The sequence below is a fragment of the Cryptomeria japonica genome, unplaced genomic scaffold (genome assembly GCF_030272615.1).
Source record: "Cryptomeria japonica unplaced genomic scaffold, Sugi_1.0 HiC_scaffold_394, whole genome shotgun sequence".
Taxonomy (NCBI): Eukaryota; Viridiplantae; Streptophyta; class Pinopsida; order Cupressales; family Cupressaceae; genus Cryptomeria; species Cryptomeria japonica.
Genome location: NW_026729215.1, coordinates 21,125 through 46,316, shown reverse-complemented (window position 1 = coordinate 46,316; position 25,192 = coordinate 21,125). Strand labels below are relative to the sequence as shown.

The following is a 25,192-nucleotide window of genomic DNA, read 5'->3' as shown; positions in this document are numbered from 1 at the left end:
TGATTGAAAATAAGTATTATTTGAATGTATAAATCACAGACACGGATCTTAAAGTTAAATACCATTAAAAATATTCATAGGCATACAATAATTTATTTTACACTTAAGACTTGAAGAAAAGATAAGACCATTACAAATGCTTTATAATTATATAAATTCTCTTGTCGTTGTTTTAACTCGCAATTTATATTTTGATAATCAATTATCGCACCTTCATTTCCATGCCAAAATAACACACATAGTGTAGCATATCATAAGGAACCATAAATGAAGGTCCCCGAGAACAACAGGGGCCAAACAATTTTACTGAAAATAAGCAGCTACGAAGATGAAAATTTACATGATTCGCATATCGGACAGTGCAATAGGCAGACGCAGGAGACGAGATCACATATTGCATTCGAAGGACAGAGGAAGAGGAAATGAGAGAGACAGAAAAAGAGAAGAAGAAGAATTAGAAGAGGGAGATGATGATTTAAAGAGAATCACACTTAGTGGGCTTGAAAGAGAGCGTGTTCTGAGCATTGTTGTAAAGGATATGGAAGTTTTGCTGCTGTATGTTTCCGAAGATGGAAGGATTCCCCGATGGTTCACCCAACATTGCCAGGCACAAGAGATTTTCAGATGCCTGAATGAAAAAGTTGTCTGCCGGAAGCTCGTAATCCACGCCGCCTTTGAAGTTGAAGACGAGGGTTGGCAAGGTGAGGTGAGCGGATGATGTGTGGTAACAAAGATCCAAACCTGTAGAAGAGCCGTCTACAGGAGTGAGATCAATGGCGGACTGAATTGCTTCCTTAAGAGGAGAGTAGGCAGCCTGGTCCAGGATGGTAACAGTGGTTCCGGAGTCGATGATCATACCTCCGCTGCCGTCCGATTGCAGATCGAAAGTTCCAGGAGGAATATCTAGTGCCTTACCATTGAGGGTGATTCCTGTAATAGGAATGTACCAGAAAGTGGGAATGATACTGCTCTTGATGAGTGGGAGAGTCTTGGCTCCTCCGCTCAAGGAAGCACCCTCGCCGAAAAAGAGGGGGCTGGTTTGTGAAGAAGAGTCGGTGATGGGCAAAAGACAGTAAGAGAAAATGTTCTCTGCTTTGGAACCCAGCTGTGAGATAAGGGAGAGACCACCTCTTCCCAGTCCCACAAGGCCACCACCCTGAGAGAATCCTTGTCCTTCGTTGTCATGCCCGCATCCAAATGCAATGCCTTTAACCTTGCTGCTCCCAATTGGCAATGTCTCGTAAGCCAGGTCGCCGCTGGTGAAGGAACCATCGCCATACTGATACATAAAGGTACAATCTGGATTGCATCCGGTTTGCGTACTCCCCAAGGCGTCACAAAGAGAATCACCGCAGGGAATTGTGGAAAATGTGGGGGACTTGGAGGGGTCGAAGATTGGCGTAGGCTGAGAGAAGCAGTCCTTGCAAGGCTTGCACTGAGTCCAAATCAGATCGCTCCCCGTGTCCACAATCGCTTCGAAGCTCACAGAGGGCGTTCCCAGTGCAACGCTCATCAGAAATTCTCCATCCCCTACTTCAACGGGCGTTTCAGCGTCTAATTGCCCTCTTATCAATGCCTCTATCTTCTTCATTCGCTTCTTACTTCGATCCACAGCCAAACCCAATCTCTCAGAAAAACCCAACTCTCTCTCTGATCTGCGCGTCATATTCACCCTTATTTTTACATTTTCATCGCTGCTAGACTTCGGCCAACCACTAAACAGTCTGTCCGAAGAACATGATATCGTTGGAATAGTAAAGCATATCAAGACCACAAAACCCAACAGCTTTGAACGCTCCATTTCTCTTTTTCTTTTCTAAACCTCGAAACCTTTTTCTGCTCTCATCTACTCCACTCCATGCAATATATATACACAGAGAGAGTGAGAAGGAGCCTTAAATCAAAATCAACAGATTCCCCGACGTGTCCACATAACAATATCGATCCTCTTAGAAGGATAGACGAATTTATTTAATTTCCCCTTCTCTATCTCTGCCCGTCTGGAATTGTTCTAGAAGTAGAATAGACTGCTGCAATTCGAAGTGAATCGTATTTTTTTCTGTCCATACCTTCACTAAGTATTTCCGTACACTTAACTCGTAATCCAGTTCCCTCTTCCCATTGAATTTTGTGGACCCATTCAGATCGAAATTCCAAAACGTGTTGTAACCGGAGGGTTAGTTTTCTAAAAATATTTAAAATTAGTTTACACATAATTATTCTTAGTCGGTTTATCCGGCTTTCCAACTTATTCTCATTCTTGTTTATCTCATTCTTAAATTTTGCTCTAATTAGTTTATTCATTTTTAAGATTTAGAGATTTTACTTGTACAAAACTGTTATATTCAATGCTCTATTATGTATTCACATTACCGTATCCTATCATAAAGTTCTATTCAAGGATTTATACCAGAAAGAAAAAGTACATGAAAGTTAATGTAATCTATGTGGTTGAACATCCACATATATAAATCATCTAAATTGAATTTTATTTTTATTCTCGTTCTTATTTATCTTATTTCTCAATTTTACTTGTGCAGAAGTGTTATATGCAATGTTCTATTATATATTCACATTGCCATATCCTATCATAACGTTTTGCTCAAGGATTTATACCAGAAGGAAAAAGTAGATAAAAGTTAGCGTAATCTATGTGGTTGAACATGCAAGTATATAAATCATCTAAATTGAATTTAAGAATCCATCTTTTAAGAATTGGGTATGTAGTTGTATCAGTGATAAGCATGAAAGTCATGTCAACTAGGGATCACTCCCCATGTCCACGATTGTTTTATGTCAAATCCATAGATATGCGTAAGTTCTATATGTGTGAATATAAATTCTTCCCTAACATTTGATCTAATAAATCTCACTTTTCGTCAATTTACCTTGAAGTTAACTCTTCACTAATTGTCAAGTATTCGCAATAGTTAAAATCACATTAGGGAGCCTGGTAGATCACTAGGGTCAAGTTCTCCTAGGTTATCCTTCGGAATGGTCGGCTTCACGAGCCTGGCCAATTTAGGTAAATGGAAAAGAAGCATGCAAATTTCCCAAGATGAAAACTTTGATGGAGATAGATTCATCTTGGTGCTCCAACCAAAAGCGTTTCTATGATAAATGTTTCATTTATGCAAATTCGTATTCAATGAATTCTCAAAGCGACTGCATGTTAAATAAATGCACATTGAATTCTTTCAAAAACCAAAATGTTCAATAAATCACATAAAACAGGTACTAAATGTAATTATGATAGAATAAAAGGTTTGGAGTTAAAAAATTCGAATTTAAATTGCTAAATCTCAAGGGTCAGTATTGTATGGTGCAATATTGATTGGACGCCCCATTATTGACCAATAACAGAAAAAAGGCTAATACTTATGTAGAGAATAAATGCCTAGACATTGAGGTGTGGATGGAGAATAATCTAATAATAAATGTGATACATACGAATGTGTGCATGAATCCACGGGATAAGATAGAATATAAGGGGGTGTATGTAAATTAATAAGGGTGGCTAATTAGAGAATGGGCCAAGATTTCGACAAGATTGCATCATTTCTTGATATATGGTTGAATTAATCCATCCTCTAATAATATACCCAAAACTAAGGATAGTTTGACTAGATTAAAATATTTTACCATTATGTTTTGACCATACATTGACGTGCATGTGAATCCTAAAATAGTAATACATCTCAAAGCATATGGAATGTGGAATATATCGTTTAAATTAGATGCTTGGACGTCAAATAATAGTTAATATAGATAGAGTAATGGACCTTGGCACATACTAGCATGTGATACTCATTCTTTACATTTGAATCCTTCATGAGAGCCTAAAAAATAGAGAAATTATGTATAGTGAGTAGCTTATATCTCAAGAATTAAATAGACATCAATAAAATACGTGAACCTATTTAACAATCTAGAAGATTAAGAAATATGAAAATGAGTAGTAAGTTTAGGGGTATCTTCATGTGCAAAAGGTTCTGTGACGTAGTGCCCTATGGTATATTGATACTACCACATCCTATCATATAAAAGCTTTATTTAGAAATGGTGATTGCATGCTTCATATGAGAGAAATTATAGAAGAGGGAAAATAGTACATGAATTTATTATGCCGAAGGCGTCTCTTATATGAATTGGATGAGCTGTTTTTGGGCATCAACGATTGTGAGTAAAGGAGAAAGCATTGCAAGACGATTGGGAATATTGGAGCTGCCCGCTGTCCATTAGTTTTATTCTTCATTTTTTGTCAGAATGTGTGCACTGCCCATCATCTCTCGATCTTCTCATTTTACCACTATCTCTCCTCTTGCAGTCACGATCAGATGAGATTTTTTCGAAAATTCTACTCCTCCATTAATGCAAACATAGTACTCTCAAATATTTGAGCTCTCACAATCTAAATTTTAGGGTTCCTGCCACTTGTTCCGTGTGCCTCTTTAATAATTCATAAATGTCATTATTTTCTTGTTTTTTATTTCTATACAATTTAGTTGTTGCACGGTTTCCCATGATAAGTGAATGGTGGGACCTTTTTTAATTACTAAGTACACTCAACCTTTATGTTTCCATTTGTCTAAATCAAACCATCTAGTAATTCCGAAACCCTAAAAAAGTTGTATGGGTTTTATAGACACTTCAAAATTTACTATGTTTGTATGTGTTAAAATGACTATGTTAGTGGGTTTTAAGTTATTTACTTATTATTCTGTTAATGTATTATATATAATAATAATATTATTGAATAGAAACCTATTTGTTTAAATAGTTCAAGTAATTTATGGTGAAAATGTAAATAGAATAGAATAATTTTTTATTTTCAAATAGAAATAAACTATACAAATCATGTAAATTGTATTAGTATTATTGTAATATTATCATAAAAACTCGACCTTCAAGGACCCAACAAAAAAACAGATGCGAACCAACCCATAAAAACCAGGGAAAAGCAGCCCCATAGAACAACAGACAAGAACAATACAGAATTTCTACATAACAAAACTACAACACTTTGACCAATTTGTCATTCTTCTGAATGACATCCTCATTGATTTTCTGAACTTTCTTAATGATGTTGTCAACACGGGTCACACCCTTATCTTTTCTATGGAGCCTCGTCGCTGGACCAAGTAGGGGCTTCTCTTTCGTATCCAGATCCGCATCCACATCCTCTGAGGGAGCCCTAAGTTTCTTACAGGTACCAGCATTCACAACCTTATCTTTCTTCACCATCTCAGTGCTACCAGTGGGGCACTTGCCCTGAGAAATATAATGAAGAACTTCAGCCTATTCATTGAGTCTACGTAGACCAATGCTAGTATTGTTCATGGCAGACATACTCACCTCCACCACCACACTCAAACTATGCTGATGTTTATAAGTCATTTTCCAAAGCCTTAATGTGCTCTTCATGTTCCTCCTTAAGGTCTTTAATACCATTAGCCAGGGTATGCGTATTCGAGACCTAGTACTGTCGAGGTCCCCATTAGGTGGATTGGCCTTCTCTTTGAGATTATTAATCTCTTGAAAAATCTAGGTGAATTGGGCATTTTGGTTATCCTTTAAATTCCTCAAGTTAATATTCGTAATCGTATTCTCAGGGACCGACAAACCATCTCCTTAGGAGTAAACCCACCACCAAGAGTAGGTATAGAAACATTGACACCCTAATCCTCCGCAGGCCCGTCCAAATCAATCTGAGAGGCATTCGGTCGCTTAGAATAATTCTCGTTGACATTGTTAAATACTTTGGTTTTGTCAATAGCTCTTGACATAGAAACGCTGGCCACTCTTTTAACCTTCACATCAGAACTACCGTCCACCGAATTAGGGACATGTTCAGGGTCATCCTCCTCGTTAGATAAAATAATTTATTTTCTGCTAGTACGGTTAGGGATTTTAGACGATGAGGGTCCTTGTTTGTTATAAATGTGAAAGACTTCGTTCCCATCGAAGTCCACCTCTTCATCAGAAGAGATTTCCCCATAATGAATATGGACATTCTTCTTGTATTCTATACCAGTTTTAGCACTCGTATTCCTCTCGACATTGATAGTCTTGGCATACTTCATAATCAACGGGAATAAGCCCTCATGGAGAACAAGGGAGGATGCACATTTCTCGTGAGCCCTAATGCTATTATTCAATGATGAGACCAAATAAAAGGCCAAGGAAATGCACTTGTGATGCCGAAAATGATTAATAATGACAAAGTGATAGCTAAGTAAGCTACAGAATTTACCATCAACGGTGAGGCGGCGCACGATAACCTCTGAGACCTCGTACCATGGCTTTGAAAGTGATTTTTTCTCCCACCCAACATTATTATTCTTTCTCACCTTCTCCCTTTCCTTCGGCGGGAAAAAGGTTTTCATCGCCACCATCGCACATTTCTTATGCTTGTAGAATTTGGTGCCCTTGTTCAGAATTTTGGACACCTTAGCCACCATCTCCTCATTAACCTCCAGCTCCATACCATAGACACAGATAAAACCATCCTTCCACCCATTAAGAAAGGCCTCAGTAACAAGGGCATCCACACCATGAAGCATCTCGATATAACTAGTCAAAACTCCTACCGAAAGTTCTTTCCATACTGCTTCCTTATTTCGTCATTTTTCGCAGACTATGGGATCCAAACGGTTCCTATCTCCCCTAATATTAAAAAATACTAATTCTCAACAACCTGCAACACAAACAGAGTTGACATAAACCATATAAAAACAATTAAAAAAGCCACCAGAAAGTTCGTCTTTCCCCTCATAAAAGAAGTCTTGCCCACGACACTTTGGAAGATGTCATTCTCCATCATTTCCAAAAGCCCCTTGAGCTTCGCAAGCATCATAATCATTACGGAGTAGGTTAAGAAGATCCACTGGGATCTTATCATAAATGTTCCAAAGTTTCCTACTTGCCAAGTCGGCCCCAATGTTGGCCTAAATATCCGCAACCTTATTACCTTCATGGTAGACATGTGAAATGTTAAATTCACAGAAGCCCCTGAGAGGAATTAGGCTATCTTGAATAATATGTTTAATCAACCAAATAGGAGAGGAGGAAGTCGTTAAACAATGATGTTTAGGGAGTCACACTCCAACCAGACCCTTCTCAAACCTTTCTCTTTGGCCAATTTGATATTGGTATAAATTGTGAAGGCCTCATTAAAGTGATTTGTCTGGGTACCCAAAGAGAGGGCCATTGTCGAGACCATCCTGCCATTGTTATCACGCACCACTTCCCCACATCCAGCAGGTCTGGGATTCCCATTCGCCACACCATCAATTAATGTTACTTTAGGTCCAATATTTTTTTTAAATGTTATAAAAATTGATTAACAAGATATGAGAAAGAGTTTATTGAATTAATAGATAGAGAGAGAAATCAATCCAATGTCATTTCTTTCAATGAAATGGAAAATATTTTTGCAGGAAGAGCATCATCAAGAATCAAGACAATAGATAAAGTAGTAAATGTTGTCAAGTGAGTGCTAAGATCAACTTTCCCATTGGACTTCTCAAAACATGGTACCTCTGTTTTCTTTGAGATGGGATTCTTTAGGACGGTATATGAAAGTAGTCCACGTGTGCAATATGGTGGAAGAGTTAGTTGGGATTAGGTTTGGCTTGTGCTGGCCAATTATTCAGATGTCCAAATCTCTACTACGATACATAATTTATAAGGATTATTTCCATAAAAAAAATAAACCAACTGAATAATTGTAGTGCTCTATTGTATTTAAGTTAAGAGTGTAAAATTATCCCTTTCCCAATTGAATGATCCTTCTTCCTTTCTAGCTATACATTGAATAATAAATAAATATTTTCCAGCATCTATATCCGTTGCGACAAGAATCTTCGATAGAAAAATAATAATAATAAGTAAAGAAAAATGAAATGGCATTATACTAGAATACATTATTTTCATGACCCAAAATAGTAAATTAATGGATACTAAGCGATTGGAGCTAGTTAAATGCCTTGCTGAAGGAGTAATTACCAAAATAAAAGAAAAAAGAGAAAAGAGGAGACTATGTTTAAACTGGTTCAATTTAAAACTTCCTAATAGTATCCTCATGTGGCATACATTGCCAAGCACTAAGAAAGAATTTTTTATATCATTGTAGATCTAAATGCATCTCACCTTAGGTGGTTAATCGGGTCAATGGAGATGGAAAAATCCTTTACAAAGGCTGCACATTATCTAGTAAGCACAATAGTTTTAAAAGATAATAAATAAATAATAAGAATGAAATTAGAACAAGAATTTAATCAAGTGTAAATGCACTCCACTCATCACCTTCGTCGCCCAATTGAATAAACTAAGAAAATATAAGCTAAGCTACTAGTTTAGATGTTGTCCAATGCCCTTAGAAACTATATGAATAGCATGTTGGACACCTTATCCACCATCTCCTCATCAACCTCCAGCTCCATACCATAGACACAGAGCACACCATACTTCCACCCATGAACAAAGGCCTCGGTAACAAGGGCATCCGCACCATGAAGCGTCTCGATATAACTAGTAAAAACACTTATCGAAAGTTCTTTGCATACTGCTTCCTTATTTCATCATTTTTCATAGACTATGGGCTCCAAACGGTTCCTATCTCCCCCAATCTTGGAAAATACCGATTCTCAACAACCTGCAACACAAACAGAGTTGAGCTAAACAAAAACAATCAAAAACGCCACCAGAAAGTTTGACTTTCCCCTCATAGAAGAAGTCTTGCCCAGGACACTTTGGAAGACGTCATTCTCCATCATTTCCGAAAGCCCCTTGAGCTTCGCACGCATCATGATCATTACGGAGTAGGTTAAGAAGATCCTCTGGGATCCGATCATAAATGTTCCAAACTTTCCTACTTGGCAAGTCGGCCCCAATGTTGGCCTAAATATCGGCAACCTTATTACCTTCACGATAGACATGTGAAATGGTAAATTCGTAGAATCCCCTGAGAAGCATTAGGCTATCTTCAATAATATGTTTAATCGACCAACTAGGGGAGGAGGAAGTTGTTAAACAATTAATGATGTTTAGGGAGTCACACTCCAAGAAGACCCTTCTCAAACCTTTCTCTTTGGCCAATTTGATATTGGTATACGTTGTGAAGGCCTCACTAAAGTGGTTTGTCTAGGTACCCAAAGAGAGGGCCACCATCGAGACCATCCTGCCATTATTATCACGCACCACTCCCCCATATCCAGCAGGTCCGGGATTCCCCTTCGCTGCACCATCAATTAATGTTACTTTAGGTCCAATATTTTTTTTTAAACGTTATAAAAATTGATTAACAAGATATGAGAAAGAGTTTATTGAATTAATAGATAAAGGGAAAAATCAATCCAATGTCATTTGTTTCAATGAAATGAAAAAGATTTTTGCAGGAAGAGAATCCTCAAGAATCAAGCCAATAGATAAAGTAGTAAATGTTGTCAAGTGAGTGCTAAGATCAACTTTCCCATTGGACTTCTCGAAACATGGTACCTCTATGTGCTTTGAGATGGGATTCTTTAGGACGGTATATGAAAGTAGTCTACGTGTGCAATATGATGGAAGAGTTAGTTGGGATTAGGTTTGGCCTGTGCCGGCCAATTATTCAAATGTCGACATCTCTACTATGATACATGATTTATAAGGAGTGCTTCCATAAAAAAGTAAACCAACCGAATAATTGTAGTGCTCTATTGTATTTAAGTTAAGAGTGTAAAATTATCCCTTTCCCAATTGAATGATCCTTCTTCCTTTCTAGCTATACATTGAATAATAAATAAATATTTTCCAGCATCTATATCCGTTGCAACAAGAATCTTCGATAGAAAAATAATAATAATAATAATAAGTAAAGAAAAATGAAATGGCATTATACTAGAATACATTATTTTCATGACCCAAAATAGTAAATTAATGGATACAAAGCAATTGTAGCTAGTTAAATGCCTTGCTGAAGGAGTAATTACCAAAATAAAATAAAAAAAGAAAAGAGGAGGCTCTGTTTAAACTGGTTCAATCTAAAACTTCCTAATATTATCCTCGTGTGACATACATTGTCGAGCATTGAGAAACATAGAATTTTTTATATCGCTTGTAGCTCTAAATGCATCTCACCTTAGGTGGTTGATAGGGTCGAGGGAGATGGAAAAATCCTTAACAAAGGTTGCACATTATCTAGTTAGCACAATAGTTTTACAAGATAATAAATAAATAATAAGAATGAAATTAGAACAAGAATTTAATCAAATGTAAATGCACTCCACTCTTCACCTTCATCGCCCAATTGGATAAACTAAGAAAATATAAGCTAAGATGTTAGTTTAGATGTTGTCCAATGCCCTTAGAAACTATATGAATAGCATATTGGGCCGCCATCCCTCCTCTTACCCTCCTTGCATTGTCAAGGTGAAATAAGTATGAGGTTGATTTAATAATTATTTTAAATTTATATGTTTTATTTATTATTCATTGTGTGTTTCTTACTTGTTAATGCTTTATCAATTGTAAACTATGTAATACTACGAATACTTTTTCCTTGGAATATATAATTAGTTCTCTCTCCCTCTATATTAAGGATATTTTTTAAGAAATTATTGTTTATTTAAATAAATATAATAATATCTATTTAAGAATTATCTCAACCAATATTTTATTCATCTGAGAAGTTTTTTGGCTATCTAAAAATCTAATAAGTGTCAACTCTCTCAAATAATTGATTTTAGTATCCTTTGTGTTCATTGGACTATAATAATACGTAAGTAGACACTGCAACATAGATCATGTGAAATTGAAATTAACATGTTAGGATTTACAAGGTGAAAGAGTGAAGATACTATGATTTTTTGTAGGCAATCAAAACTTTTCTCAATAATTGTGTTATTATGTTGTAGTCCACTAATATTTTAATTTTTTAGGTCACGAAAAAAAGTTCCAAAACCTAATGCAATCCTATTAAAATGTTGAAAACAAGTAATCATGTCACATTATCAATGGCTGAAAATTGATGTGTGGTCTAACATCCATACTCTGAAGCACAAATACATTACATAATTTAATTTTATTATCTAAGGTGCGTTGTAGTGTAGTAGCAACCTTTCAAATGAGAGGCCCCGATTCACCATCAATAAGTTTTCTATATAAGATTTGTGTAAGATGTCATCGAATGCACTATAAAGCGCTGATAGGTAATCGTGAATCGTGATATAGGCATAGCCTTAAATATTAGCACTTTTAAATAAATTGCAAAGGCTCCAAAATGATATTCTTAATTCTCGAGAACTCGTCTTCTCTAGTAGAAAATTATACAATAGTAATTGTGAGAAAATTAGAGAGACCTTCTTAGCAACAACCTTACCTTATATATAGGCTACATTAAATTGTGTTTGATCTTAGTAATGTGAAATGCGGACATGATTGAAAATAAGTATTATTTGAATGTATAAATCACAGACACGGATCTTAAAGTTAAATACCATTAAAAGTATTCATAGGCATACAATAATTTATTTTACACTTAAGACTTGAAGAAAAGATAAGACCATTACAAATGCTTTATAATTATATAAATTCTCTTGTCGTTGTTTTAACTCGCAATTTATATTTTGATAATCAATTATCGCACCTTCATTTCCATGCCAAAATAACACACATAGTGTAGCATATCATAAGGAACCATAAATGAAGGTCCCCGAGAACAACAGGGGCCAAACAATTTTACTGAAAATAAGCAGCTACGAAGATGAAAATTTACATGATTCGCATATCGGACAGTGCAATAGGCAGACGCAGGAGACGAGATCACATATTGCATTCGAAGGACAGAGGAAGAGGAAATGAGAGAGACAGAAAAAGAGAAGAAGAAGAATTAGAAGAGGGAGATGATGATTTAAAGAGAATCACACTTAGTGGGCTTGAAAGAGAGCGTGTTCTGAGCATTGTTGTAAAGGATATGGAAGTTTTGCTGCTGTATGTTTCCGAAGATGGAAGGATTCCCCGATGGTTCACCCAACATTGCCAGGCACAAGAGATTTTCAGATGCCTGAATGAAAAAGTTGTCTGCCGGAAGCTCGTAATCCACGCCGCCTTTGAAGTTGAAGACGAGGGTTGGCAAGGTGAGGTGAGCGGATGATGTGTGGTAACAAAGATCCAAACCTGTAGAAGAGCCGTCTACAGGAGTGAGATCAATGGCGGACTGAATTGCTTCCTTAAGAGGAGAGTAGGCAGCCTGGTCCAGGATGGTAACAGTGGTTCCGGAGTCGATGATCATACCTCCGCTGCCGTCCGATTGCAGATCGAAAGTTCCAGGAGGAATATCTAGTGCCTTACCATTGAGGGTGATTCCTGTAATAGGAATGTACCAGAAAGTGGGAATGATACTGCTCTTGATGAGTGGGAGAGTCTTGGCTCCTCCGCTCAAGGAAGCACCCTCGCCGAAAAAGAGGGGGCTGGTTTGTGAAGAAGAGTCGGTGATGGGCAAAAGACAGTAAGAGAACATGTTCTCTGCTTTGGAACCCAGCTGTGAGATAAGGGAGAGACCACCTCTTCCCAGTCCCACAAGGCCACCACCCTGAGAGAATCCTTGTCCTTCGTTGTCATGCCCGCATCCAAATGCAATGCCTTTAACCTTGCTGCTCCCAATTGACAATGTCTCGTAAGCCAGGTCGCCGCTGGTGAAGGAACCATCGCCATACTGATACATAAAGGTACAATCTGGATTGCATCCGGTTTGCGTACTCCCCAAGGCGTCACAAAGAGAATCACCGCAGGGAATTGTGGAAAATGTGGGGGACTTGGAGGGGTCGAAGATTGGCGTAGGCTGAGAGAAGCAGTCCTTGCAAGGCTTGCACTGAGTCCAAATCAGATCGCTCCCCGTGTCCACAATCGCTTCGAAGCTCACAGAGGGCGTTCCCAGTGCAACGCTCATCAGAAATTCTCCATCCCCTACTTCAACGGGCGTTTCAGCGTCTAATTGCCCTCTTATCAATGCCTCTATCTTCTTCATTCGCTTCTTACTTCGATCCACAGCCAAACCCAATCTCTCAGAAAAACCCAACTCTCTCTCTGATCTGCGCGTCATATTCACCCTTATTTTTACATTTTCATCGCTGCTAGACTTCGGCCAACCACTAAACAGTCTGTCCGAAGAACATGATATCGTTGGAATAGTAAAGCATATCAAGACCACAAAACCCAACAGCTTTGAACGCTCCATTTCTCTTTTTCTTTTCTAAACCTCGAAACCTTTTTCTGCTCTCATCTACTCCACTCCATGCAATATATATACACAGAGAGAGTGAGAAGGAGCCTTAAATCAAAATCAACAGATTCCCCGACGTGTCCACATAACAATATCGATCCTCTTAGAAGGATAGACGAATTTATTTAATTTCCCCTTCTCTATCTCTGCCCGTCTGGAATTGTTCTAGAAGTAGAATAGACTGCTGCAATTCGAAGTGAATCGTATTTTTTTCTGTCCATACCTTCACTAAGTATTTCCGTACACTTAACTCGTAATCCAGTTCCCTCTTCCCATTGAATTTTGTGGACCCATTCAGATCGAAATTCCAAAACGTGTTGTAACCGGAGGGTTAGTTTTCTAAAAATATTTAAAATTAGTTTACACATAATTATTCTTAGTCGGTTTATCCGGCTTTCCAACTTATTCTCATTCTTGTTTATCTCATTCTTAAATTTTGCTCTAATTAGTTTATTCATTTTTAAGATTTAGAGATTTTACTTGTACAAAACTGTTATATTCAATGCTCTATTATGTATTCACATTACCGTATCCTATCATAAAGTTCTATTCAAGGATTTATACCAGAAAGAAAAAGTACATGAAAGTTAATGTAATCTATGTGGTTGAACATCCACATATATAAATCATCTAAATTGAATTTTATTTTTATTCTCGTTCTTATTTATCTTATTTCTCAATTTTACTTGTGCAGAAGTGTTATATGCAATGTTCTATTATATATTCACATTGCCATATCCTATCATAACGTTTTGCTCAAGGATTTATACCAGAAGGAAAAAGTAGATAAAAGTTAGCGTAATCTATGTGGTTGAACATGCAAGTATATAAATCATCTAAATTGAATTTAAGAATCCATCTTTTAAGAATTGGGTATGTAGTTGTATCAGTGATAAGCATGAAAGTCATGTCAACTAGGGATCACTCCCCATGTCCACGATTGTTTTATGTCAAATCCATAGATATGCGTAAGTTCTATATGTGTGAATATAAATTCTTCCCTAACATTTGATCTAATAAATCTCACTTTTCGTCAATTTACCTTGAAGTTAACTCTTCACTAATTGTCAAGTATTCGCAATAGTTAAAATCACATTAGGGAGCCTGGTAGATCACTAGGGTCAAGTTCTCCTAGGTTATCCTTCGGAATGGTCGGCTTCACGAGCCTGGCCAATTTAGGTAAATGGAAAAGAAGCATGCAAATTTCCCAAGATGAAAACTTTGATGGAGATAGATTCATCTTGGTGCTCCAACCAAAAGCGTTTCTATGATAAATGCTTCATTTATGCAAATTCGTATTCAATGAATTCTCAAAGCGACTGCATGTTAAATAAATGCACATTGAATTCTTTCAAAAACCAAAATGTTCAATAAATCACATAAAACAGGTACTAAATGTAATTATGATAGAATAAAAGGTTTGGAGTTAAAAAATTCGAATTTAAATTGCTAAATCTCAAGGGTCAGTATTGTATGGTGCAATATTGATTGGACGCCCCATTATTGACCAATAACAGAAAAAAGGCTAATACTTATGTAGAGAATAAATGCCTAGACATTGAGGTGTGGATGGAGAATAATCTAATAATAAATGTGATACATACGAATGTGTGCATGAATCCACGGGATAAGATAGAATATAAGGGGGTGTATGTAAATTAATAAGGGTGGCTAATTAGAGAATGGGCCAAGATTTCGACAAGATTGCATCATTTCTTGATATATGGTTGAATTAATCCATCCTCTAATAATATACCCAAAACTAAGGATAGTTTGACTAGATTAAAATATTTTACCATTATGTTTTGACCATACATTGACGTGCATGTGAATCCTAAAATAGTAATACATCTCAAAGCATATGGAATGTGGAATATATCGTTTAAATTAGATGCTTGGACGTCAAATAATAGTTAATATAGATAGAGTAATGGACCTTGGCACATACTAGCATGTGATACTCATTCTTTACATTTGAATCCTTCATGAGAGCCTAAAAAATAGAGAAATTATGTATAGTGAGTAGCTTATATCTCAAGAATTAAATAGACATCAATAAAATACGTGAACCTATTTAACAATCTAGAAGATTAAGAAATATGAAAATGAGTAGTAAGTTTAGGGGTATCTTCATGTGCAAAAGGTTCTGTGACGTAGTGCCCTATGGTATATTGATACTACCACATCCTATCATATAAAAGCTTTATTTAGAAATGGTGATTGCATGCTTCATATGAGAGAAATTATAGAAGAGGGAAAATAGTACATGAATTTATTATGCCGAAGGCGTCTCTTATATGAATTGGATGAGCTGTTTTTGGGCATCAACGATTGTGAGTAAAGGAGATAGCATTGCAAGACGATTGGGAATATTGGAGCTGCCCGCTGTCCATTAGTTTTATTCTTCATTTTTTGTCAGAATGTGTGCACTGCCCATCATCTCTCGATCTTCTCATTTTACCACTATCTCTCCTCTTGCAGTCACGATCAGATGAGATTTTTTCGAAAATTCTACTCCTCCATTAATGCAAACATAGTACTCTCAAATATTTGAGCTCTCACAATCTAAATTTTAGGGTTCCTGCCACTTGTTCCGTGTGCCTCTTTAATAATTCATAAATGTCATTATTTTCTTGTTTTTTATTTCTATACAATTTAGTTGTTGCACGGTTTCCCATGATAAGTGAATGGTGGGACCTTTTTTAATTACTAAGTACACTCAACCTTTATGTTTCCATTTGTCTAAATCAAACCATCTAGTAATTCCGAAACCCTAAAAAAGTTGTATGGGTTTTATAGACACTTCAAAATTTACTATGTTTGTATGTGTTAAAATGACTATGTTAGTGGGTTTTAAGTTATTTACTTATTATTCTGTTAATGTATTATATATAATAATAATATTATTGAATAGAAACCTATTTGTTTAAATAGTTCAAGTAATTTATGGTGAAAATGTAAATAGAATAGAATAATTTTTTATTTTCAAATAGAAATAAACTATACAAATCATGTAAATTGTATTAGTATTATTGTAATATTATCATAAAAACTCGACCTTCAAGGACCCAACAAAAAAACAGATGCGAACCAACCCATAAAAACCAGGGAAAAGCAGCCCCATAGAACAACAGACAAGAACAATACAGAATTTCTACATAACAAAACTACAACACTTTGACCAATTTGTCATTCTTCTGAATGACATCCTCATTGATTTTCTGAACTTTCTTAATGATGTTGTCAACACGGGTCACACCCTTATCTTTTCTATGGAGCCTCGTCGCTGGACCAAGTAGGGGCTTCTCTTTCGTATCCAGATCCGCATCCACATCCTCTGAGGGAGCCCTAAGTTTCTTACAGGTACCAGCATTCACAACCTTATCTTTCTTCACCATCTCAGTGCTACCAGTGGGGCACTTGCCCTGAGAAATATAATGAAGAACTTCAGCCTATTCATTGAGTCTACGTAGACCAATGCTAGTATTGTTCATGGCAGACATACTCACCTCCACCACCACACTCAAACTATGCTGATGTTTATAAGTCATTTTCCAAAGCCTTAATGTGCTCTTCATGTTCCTCCTTAAGGTCTTTAATACCATTAGCCAGGGTATGCGTATTCGAGACCTAGTACTGTCGAGGTCCCCATTAGGTGGATTGGCCTTCTCTTTGAGATTATTAATCTCTTGAAAAATCTAGGTGAATTGGGCATTTTGGTTATCCTTTAAATTCCTCAAGTTAATATTCGTAATCGTATTCTCAGGGACCGACAAACCATCTCCTTAGGAGTAAACCCACCACCAAGAGTAGGTATAGAAACATTGACACCCTAATCCTCCGCAGGCCCGTCCAAATCAATCTGAGAGGCATTCGGTCGCTTAGAATAATTCTCGTTGACATTGTTAAATACTTTGGTTTTGTCAATAGCTCTTGACATAGAAACGCTGGCCACTCTTTTAACCTTCACATCAGAACTACCGTCCACCGAATTAGGGACATGTTCAGGGTCATCCTCCTCGTTAGATAAAATAATTTATTTTCTGCTAGTACGGTTAGGGATTTTAGACGATGAGGGTCCTTGTTTGTTATAAATGTGAAAGACTTCGTTCCCATCGAAGTCCACCTCTTCATCAGAAGAGATTTCCCCATAATGAATATGGACATTCTTCTTGTATTCTATACCAGTTTTAGCACTCGTATTCCTCTCGACATTGATAGTCTTGGCATACTTCATAATCAACGGGAATAAGCCCTCATGGAGAACAAGGGAGGATGCACATTTCTCGTGAGCCCTAATGCTATTATTCAATGATGAGACCAAATAAAAGGCCAAGGAAATGCACTTGTGATGCCGAAAATGATTAATAATGACAAAGTGATAGCTAAGTAAGCTACAGAATTTACCATCAACGGTGAGGCGGCGCACGATAACCTCTGAGACCTCGTACCATGGCTTTGAAAGTGATTTTTTCTCCCACCCAACATTATTATTCTTTCTCACCTTCTCCCTTTCCTTCGGCGGGAAAAAGGTTTTCATCGCCACCATCGCACATTTCTTATGCTTGTAGAATTTGGTGCCCTTGTTCAGAATTTTGGACACCTTAGCCACCATCTCCTCATTAACCTCCAGCTCCATACCATAGACACAGATAAAACCATCCTTCCACCCATTAAGAAAGGCCTCAGTAACAAGGGCATCCACACCATGAAGCATCTCGATATAACTAGTCAAAACTCCTACCGAAAGTTCTTTCCATACTGCTTCCTTATTTCGTCATTTTTCGCAGACTATGGGATCCAAACGGTTCCTATCTCCCCTAATATTAAAAAATACTAATTCTCAACAACCTGCAACACAAACAGAGTTGACATAAACCATATAAAAACAATTAAAAAAGCCACCAGAAAGTTCGTCTTTCCCCTCATAAAAGAAGTCTTGCCCACGACACTTTGGAAGATGTCATTCTCCATCATTTCCAAAAGCCCCTTGAGCTTCGCAAGCATCATAATCATTACGGAGTAGGTTAAGAAGATCCACTGGGATCTTATCATAAATGTTCCAAAGTTTCCTACTTGCCAAGTCGGCCCCAATGTTGGCCTAAATATCCGCAACCTTATTACCTTCATGGTAGACATGTGAAATGTTAAATTCACAGAAGCCCCTGAGAGGAATTAGGCTATCTTGAATAATATGTTTAATCAACCAAATAGGAGAGGAGGAAGTCGTTAAACAATGATGTTTAGGGAGTCACACTCCAACCAGACCCTTCTCAAACCTTTCTCTTTGGCCAATTTGATATTGGTATAAATTGTGAAGGCCTCATTAAAGTGATTTGTCTGGGTACCCAAAGAGAGGGCCATTGTCGAGACCATCCTGCCATTGTTATCACGCACCACTTCCCCACATCCAGCAGGTCTGGGATTCCCATTCGCCACACCATCAATTAATGTTACTTTAGGTCCAATATTTTTTTTAAATGTTATAAAAATTGATTAACAAGATATGAGAAAGAGTTTATTGAATTAATAGATAGAGAGAGAAATCAATCCAATGTCATTTCTTTCAATGAAATGGAAAATATTTTTGCAGGAAGAGCATCATCAAGAATCAAGACAATAGATAAAGTAGTAAATGTTGTCAAGTGAGTGCTAAGATCAACTTTCCCATTGGACTTCTCAAAACATGGTACCTCTGTTTTCTTTGAGATGGGATTCTTTAGGACGGTATATGAAAGTAGTCCACGTGTGCAATATGGTGGAAGAGTTAGTTGGGATTAGGTTTGGCTTGTGCTGGCCAATTATTCAGATGTCCAAATCTCTACTACGATACATAATTTATAAGGATTATTTCCATAAAAAAAATAAACCAACTGAATAATTGTAGTGCTCTATTGTATTTAAGTTAAGAGTGTAAAATTATCCCTTTCCCAATTGAATGATCCTTCTTCCTTTCTAGCTATACATTGAATAATAAATAAATATTTTCCAGCATCTATATCCGTTGCGACAAGAATCTTCGATAGAAAAATAATAATAATAAGTAAAGAAAAATGAAATGGCATTATACTAGAATACATTATTTTCATGACCCAAAATAGTAAATTAATGGATACTAAGCGATTGGAGCTAGTTAAATGCCTTGCTGAAGGAGTAATTACCAAAATAAAAGAAAAAAGAGAAAAGAGGAGACTATGTTTAAACTGGTTCAATTTAAAACTTCCTAATAGTATCCTCATGTGGCATACATTGCCAAGCACTAAGAAAGAATTTTTTATATCATTGTAGATCTAAATGCATCTCACCTTAGGTGGTTAATCGGGTCAATGGAGATGGAAAAATCCTTTACAAAGGCTGCACATTATCTAGTAAGCACAATAGTTTTAAAAGATAATAAATAAATAATAAGAATGAAATTAGAACAAGAATTTAATCAAGTGTAAATGCACTCCACTCATCACCTTCGTCGCCCAATTGAATAAACTAAGAAAATATAAGCTAAGCTACTAGTTTAGATGTTGTCCAATGCCCTTAGAAACTATATGAATAGCATGTTGGACACCTTATCCACCATCTCCTCATCAACCTCCAGCTCCATACCATAGACACAGAGCACACCATACTTCCACCCATGAACAAAGGCCTCGGTAACAAGGGCATCCGCACCATGAAGCGTCTCGATATAACTAGTAAAAACACTTATCGAAAGTTCTTTGCATACTGCTTCCTTATTTCATCATTTTTCATAGACTATGGGCTCCAAACGGTTCCTATCTCCCCCAATCTTGGAAAATACCGATTCTCAACAACCTGCAACACAAACAGAGTTGAGCTAAACAAAAACAATCAAAAACGCCACCAGAAAGTTTGACTTTCCCCTCATAGAAGAAGTCTTGCCCAGGACACTTTGGAAGACGTCATTCTCCATCATTTCCGAAAGCCCCTTGAGCTTCGCACGCATCATGATCATTACGGAGTAGGTTAAGAAGATCCTCTGGGATCCGATCATAAATGTTCCAAACTTTCCTACTTGGCAAGTCGGCCCCAATGTTGGCCTAAATATCGGCAACCTTATTACCTTCACGATAGACATGTGAAATGGTAAATTCGTAGAATCCCCTGAGAAGCATTAGGCTATCTTCAATAATATGTTTAATCGACCAACTAGGGGAGGAGGAAGTTGTTAAACAATTAATGATGTTTAGGGAGTCACACTCCAAGAAGACCCTTCTCAAACCTTTCTCTTTGGCCAATTTGATATTGGTATACGTTGTGAAGGCCTCACTAAAGTGGTTTGTCTAGGTACCCAAAGAGAGGGCCACCATCGAGACCATCCTGCCATTATTATCACGCACCACTCCCCCATATCCAGCAGGTCCGGGATTCCCCTTCGCTGCACCATCAATTAATGTTACTTTAGGTCCAATATTTTTTTTTAAACGTTATAAAAATTGATTAACAAGATATGAGAAAGAGTTTATTGAATTAATAGATAAAGGGAAAAATCAATCCAATGTCATTTGTTTCAATGAAATGAAAAAGATTTTTGCAGGAAGAGAATCCTCAAGAATCAAGCCAATAGATAAAGTAGTAAATGTTGTCAAGTGAGTGCTAAGATCAACTTTCCCATTGGACTTCTCGAAACATGGTACCTCTATGTGCTTTGAGATGGGATTCTTTAGGACGGTATATGAAAGTAGTCTACGTGTGCAATATGATGGAAGAGTTAGTTGGGATTAGGTTTGGCCTGTGCCGGCCAATTATTCAAATGTCGACATCTCTACTATGATACATGATTTATAAGGAGTGCTTCCATAAAAAAGTAAACCAACCGAATAATTGTAGTGCTCTATTGTATTTAAGTTAAGAGTGTAAAATTATCCCTTTCCCAATTGAATGATCCTTCTTCCTTTCTAGCTATACATTGAATAATAAATAAATATTTTCCAGCATCTATATCCGTTGCAACAAGAATCTTCGATAGAAAAATAATAATAATAATAATAAGTAAAGAAAAATGAAATGGCATTATACTAGAATACATTATTTTCATGACCCAAAATAGTAAATTAATGGATACAAAGCAATTGTAGCTAGTTAAATGCCTTGCTGAAGGAGTAATTACCAAAATAAAATAAAAAAAGAAAAGAGGAGGCTCTGTTTAAACTGGTTCAATCTAAAACTTCCTAATATTATCCTCGTGTGACATACATTGTCGAGCATTGAGAAACATAGAATTTTTTATATCGCTTGTAGCTCTAAATGCATCTCACCTTAGGTGGTTGATAGGGTCGAGGGAGATGGAAAAATCCTTAACAAAGGTTGCACATTATCTAGTTAGCACAATAGTTTTACAAGATAATAAATAAATAATAAGAATGAAATTAGAACAAGAATTTAATCAAATGTAAATGCACTCCACTCTTCACCTTCATCGCCCAATTGGATAAACTAAGAAAATATAAGCTAAGATGTTAGTTTAGATGTTGTCCAATGCCCTTAGAAACTATATGAATAGCATATTGGGCCGCCATCCCTCCTCTTACCCTCCTTGCATTGTCAAGGTGAAATAAGTATGAGGTTGATTTAATAATTATTTTAAATTTATATGTTTTATTTATTATTCATTGTGTGTTTCTTACTTGTTAATGCTTTATCAATTGTAAACTATGTAATACTACGAATACTTTTTCCTTGGAATATATAATTAGTTCTCTCTCCCTCTATATTAAGGATATTTTTTAAGAAATTATTGTTTATTTAAATAAATATAATAATATCTATTTAAGAATTATCTCAACCAATATTTTATTCATCTGAGAAGTTTTTTGGCTATCTAAAAATCTAATAAGTGTCAACTCTCTCAAATAATTGATTTTAGTATCCTTTGTGTTCATTGGACTATAATAATACGTAAGTAGACACTGCAACATAGATCATGTGAAATTGAAATTAACATGTTAGGATTTACAAGGTGAAAGAGTGAAGATACTATGATTTTTTGTAGGCAATCAAAACTTTTCTCAATAATTGTGTTATTATGTTGTAGTCCACTAATATTTTAATTTTTTAGGTCACGAAAAAAAGTTCCAAAACCTAATGCAATCCTATTAAAATGTTGAAAACAAGTAATCATGTCACATTATCAATGGCTGAAAATTGATGTGTGGTCTAACATCCATACTCTGAAGCACAAATACATTACATAATTTAATTTTATTATCTAAGGTGCGTTGTAGTGTAGTAGCAACCTTTCAAATGAGAGGCCCCGATTCACCATCAATAAGTTTTCTATATAAGATTTGTGTAAGATGTCATCGAATGCACTATAAAGCGCTGATAGGTAATCGTGAATCGTGATATAGGCATAGCCTTAAATATTAGCACTTTTAAATAAATTGCAAAGGCTCCAAAATGATATTCTTAATTCTCGAGAACTCGTCTTCTCTAGTAGAAAATTATACAATAGTAATTGTGAGAAAATTAGAGAGACCTTCTTAGCAACAACCTTACCTTATATATAGGCTACATTAAATTGTGTTTGATCTTAGTAATGTGAAATGCGGACATGATTGAAAATAAGTATTATTTGAATGTATAAATCACAGACACGGATCTTAAAGTTAAATACCATTAAAAATATTCATAGGCATACAATAATTTATTTTACACTTAAGACTTGAAGAAAAGATAAGACCATTACAAATGCTTTATAATTATATAAATTCTCTTGTCGTTGTTTTAACTCGCAATTTATATTTTGATAATCAATTATCGCACCTTCATTTCCATGCCAAAATAACACACATAGTGTAGCATATCATAAGGAACCATAAATGAAGGTCCCCGAGAACAACAGGGGCCAAACAATTTTACTGAAAATAAGCAGCTACGAAGATGAAAATTTACATGATTCGCATATCGGACAGTGCAATAGGCAGACGCAGGAGACGAGATCACATATTGCATTCGAAGGACAGAGGAAGAGGAAATGAGAGAGACAGAAAAAGAGAAGAAGAAGAATTAGAAGAGGGAGATGATGATTTAAAGAGAATCACACTTAGTGGGCTTGAAAGAGAGCGTGTTCTGAGCATTGTTGTAAAGGATATGGAAGTTTTGCTGCTGTATGTTTCCGAAGATGGAAGGATTCCCCGATGGTTCACCCAACATTGCCAGGCACAAGAGATTTTCAGATGCCTGAATGAAAAAGTTGTCTGCCGGAAGCTCGTAATCCACGCCGCCTTTGAAGTTGAAGACGAGGGTTGGCAAGGTGAGGTGAGCGGATGATGTGTGGTAACAAAGATCCAAACCTGTAGAAGAGCCGTCTACAGGAGTGAGATCAATGGCGGACTGAATTGCTTCCTTAAGAGGAGAGTAGGCAGCCTGGTCCAGGATGGTAACAGTGGTTCCGGAGTCGATGATCATACCTCCGCTGCCGTCCGATTGCAGATCGAAAGTTCCAGGAGGAATATCTAGTGCCTTACCATTGAGGGTGATTCCTGTAATAGGAATGTACCAGAAAGTGGGAATGATACTGCTCTTGATGAGTGGGAGAGTCTTGGCTCCTCCGCTCAAGGAAGCACCCTCGCCGAAAAAGAGGGGGCTGGTTTGTGAAGAAGAGTCGGTGATGGGCAAAAGACAGTAAGAGAACATGTTCTCTGCTTTGGAACCCAGCTGTGAGATAAGGGAGAGACCACCTCTTCCCAGTCCCACAAGGCCACCACCCTGAGAGAATCCTTGTCCTTCGTTGTCATGCCCGCATCCAAATGCAATGCCTTTAACCTTGCTGCTCCCAATTGGCAATGTCTCGTAAGCCAGGTCGCCGCTGGTGAAGGAACCATCGCCATACTGATACATAAAGGTACAATCTGGATTGCATCCGGTTTGCGTACTCCCCAAGGCGTCACAAAGAGAATCACCGCAGGGAATTGTGGAAAATGTGGGGGACTTGGAGGGGTCGAAGATTGGCGTAGGCTGAGAGAAGCAGTCCTTGCAAGGCTTGCACTGAGTCCAAATCAGATCGCTCCCCGTGTCCACAATCGCTTCGAAGCTCACAGAGGGCGTTCCCAGTGCAACGCTCATCAGAAATTCTCCATCCCCTACTTCAACGGGCGTTTCAGCGTCTAATTGCCCTCTTATCAATGCCTCTATCTTCTTCATTCGCTTCTTACTTCGATCCACAGCCAAACCCAATCTCTCAGAAAAACCCAACTCTCTCTCTGATCTGCGCGTCATATTCACCCTTATTTTTACATTTTCATCGCTGCTAGACTTCGGCCAACCACTAAACAGTCTGTCCGAAGAACATGATATCGTTGGAATAGTAAAGCATATCAAGACCACAAAACCCAACAGCTTTGAACGCTCCATTTCTCTTTTTCTTTTCTAAACCTCGAAACCTTTTTCTGCTCTCATCTACTCCACTCCATGCAATATATATACACAGAGAGAGTGAGAAGGAGCCTTAAATCAAAATCAACAGATTCCCCGACGTGTCCACATAACAATATCGATCCTCTTAGAAGGATAGACGAATTTATTTAATTTCCCCTTCTCTATCTCTGCCCGTCTGGAATTGTTCTAGAAGTAGAATAGACTGCTGCAATTCGAAGTGAATCGTATTTTTTTCTGTCCATACCTTCACTAAGTATTTCCGTACACTTAACTCGTAATCCAGTTCCCTCTTCCCATTGAATTTTGTGGACCCATTCAGATCGAAATTCCAAAACGTGTTGTAACCGGAGGGTTAGTTTTCTAAAAATATTTAAAATTAGTTTACACATAATTATTCTTAGTCGGTTTATCCGGCTTTCCAACTTATTCTCATTCTTGTTTATCTCATTCTTAAATTTTGCTCTAATTAGTTTATTCATTTTTAAGATTTAGAGATTTTACTTGTACAAAACTGTTATATTCAATGCTCTATTATGT

The 25,192-nt window shown here is 36.9% G+C and overlaps 3 protein-coding genes across 3 annotated transcripts; all 3 read right to left on the bottom strand.

Annotated features, from left to right (window-relative positions):
• Positions 1–475: 475 nt before the first annotated feature.
• On the bottom strand, positions 476–1,801 carry LOC131871326 (aspartic proteinase nepenthesin-1-like). The gene has a single exon (XM_059215944.1). The coding sequence runs from the start codon at positions 1,799–1,801 to the stop codon at positions 476–478; it is 1,326 nt and encodes a 441-aa protein (XP_059071927.1).
• Positions 1,802–11,890: 10,089 nt separating this feature from the next.
• Positions 11,891–13,216, bottom strand: LOC131871325 (aspartic proteinase nepenthesin-1-like). Its single transcript, XM_059215943.1, has one exon. It carries the CDS (start codon positions 13,214–13,216, stop codon positions 11,891–11,893), a length of 1,326 nt encoding a protein of 441 aa, XP_059071926.1.
• A 10,089-nt stretch (positions 13,217–23,305) lies between these two features.
• On the bottom strand, positions 23,306–24,631 carry LOC131871324 (aspartic proteinase nepenthesin-1-like). The gene has a single exon (XM_059215942.1). The coding sequence runs from the start codon at positions 24,629–24,631 to the stop codon at positions 23,306–23,308; it is 1,326 nt and encodes a 441-aa protein (XP_059071925.1).
• Between the last annotated feature and the right edge of the window lie 561 nt (positions 24,632–25,192).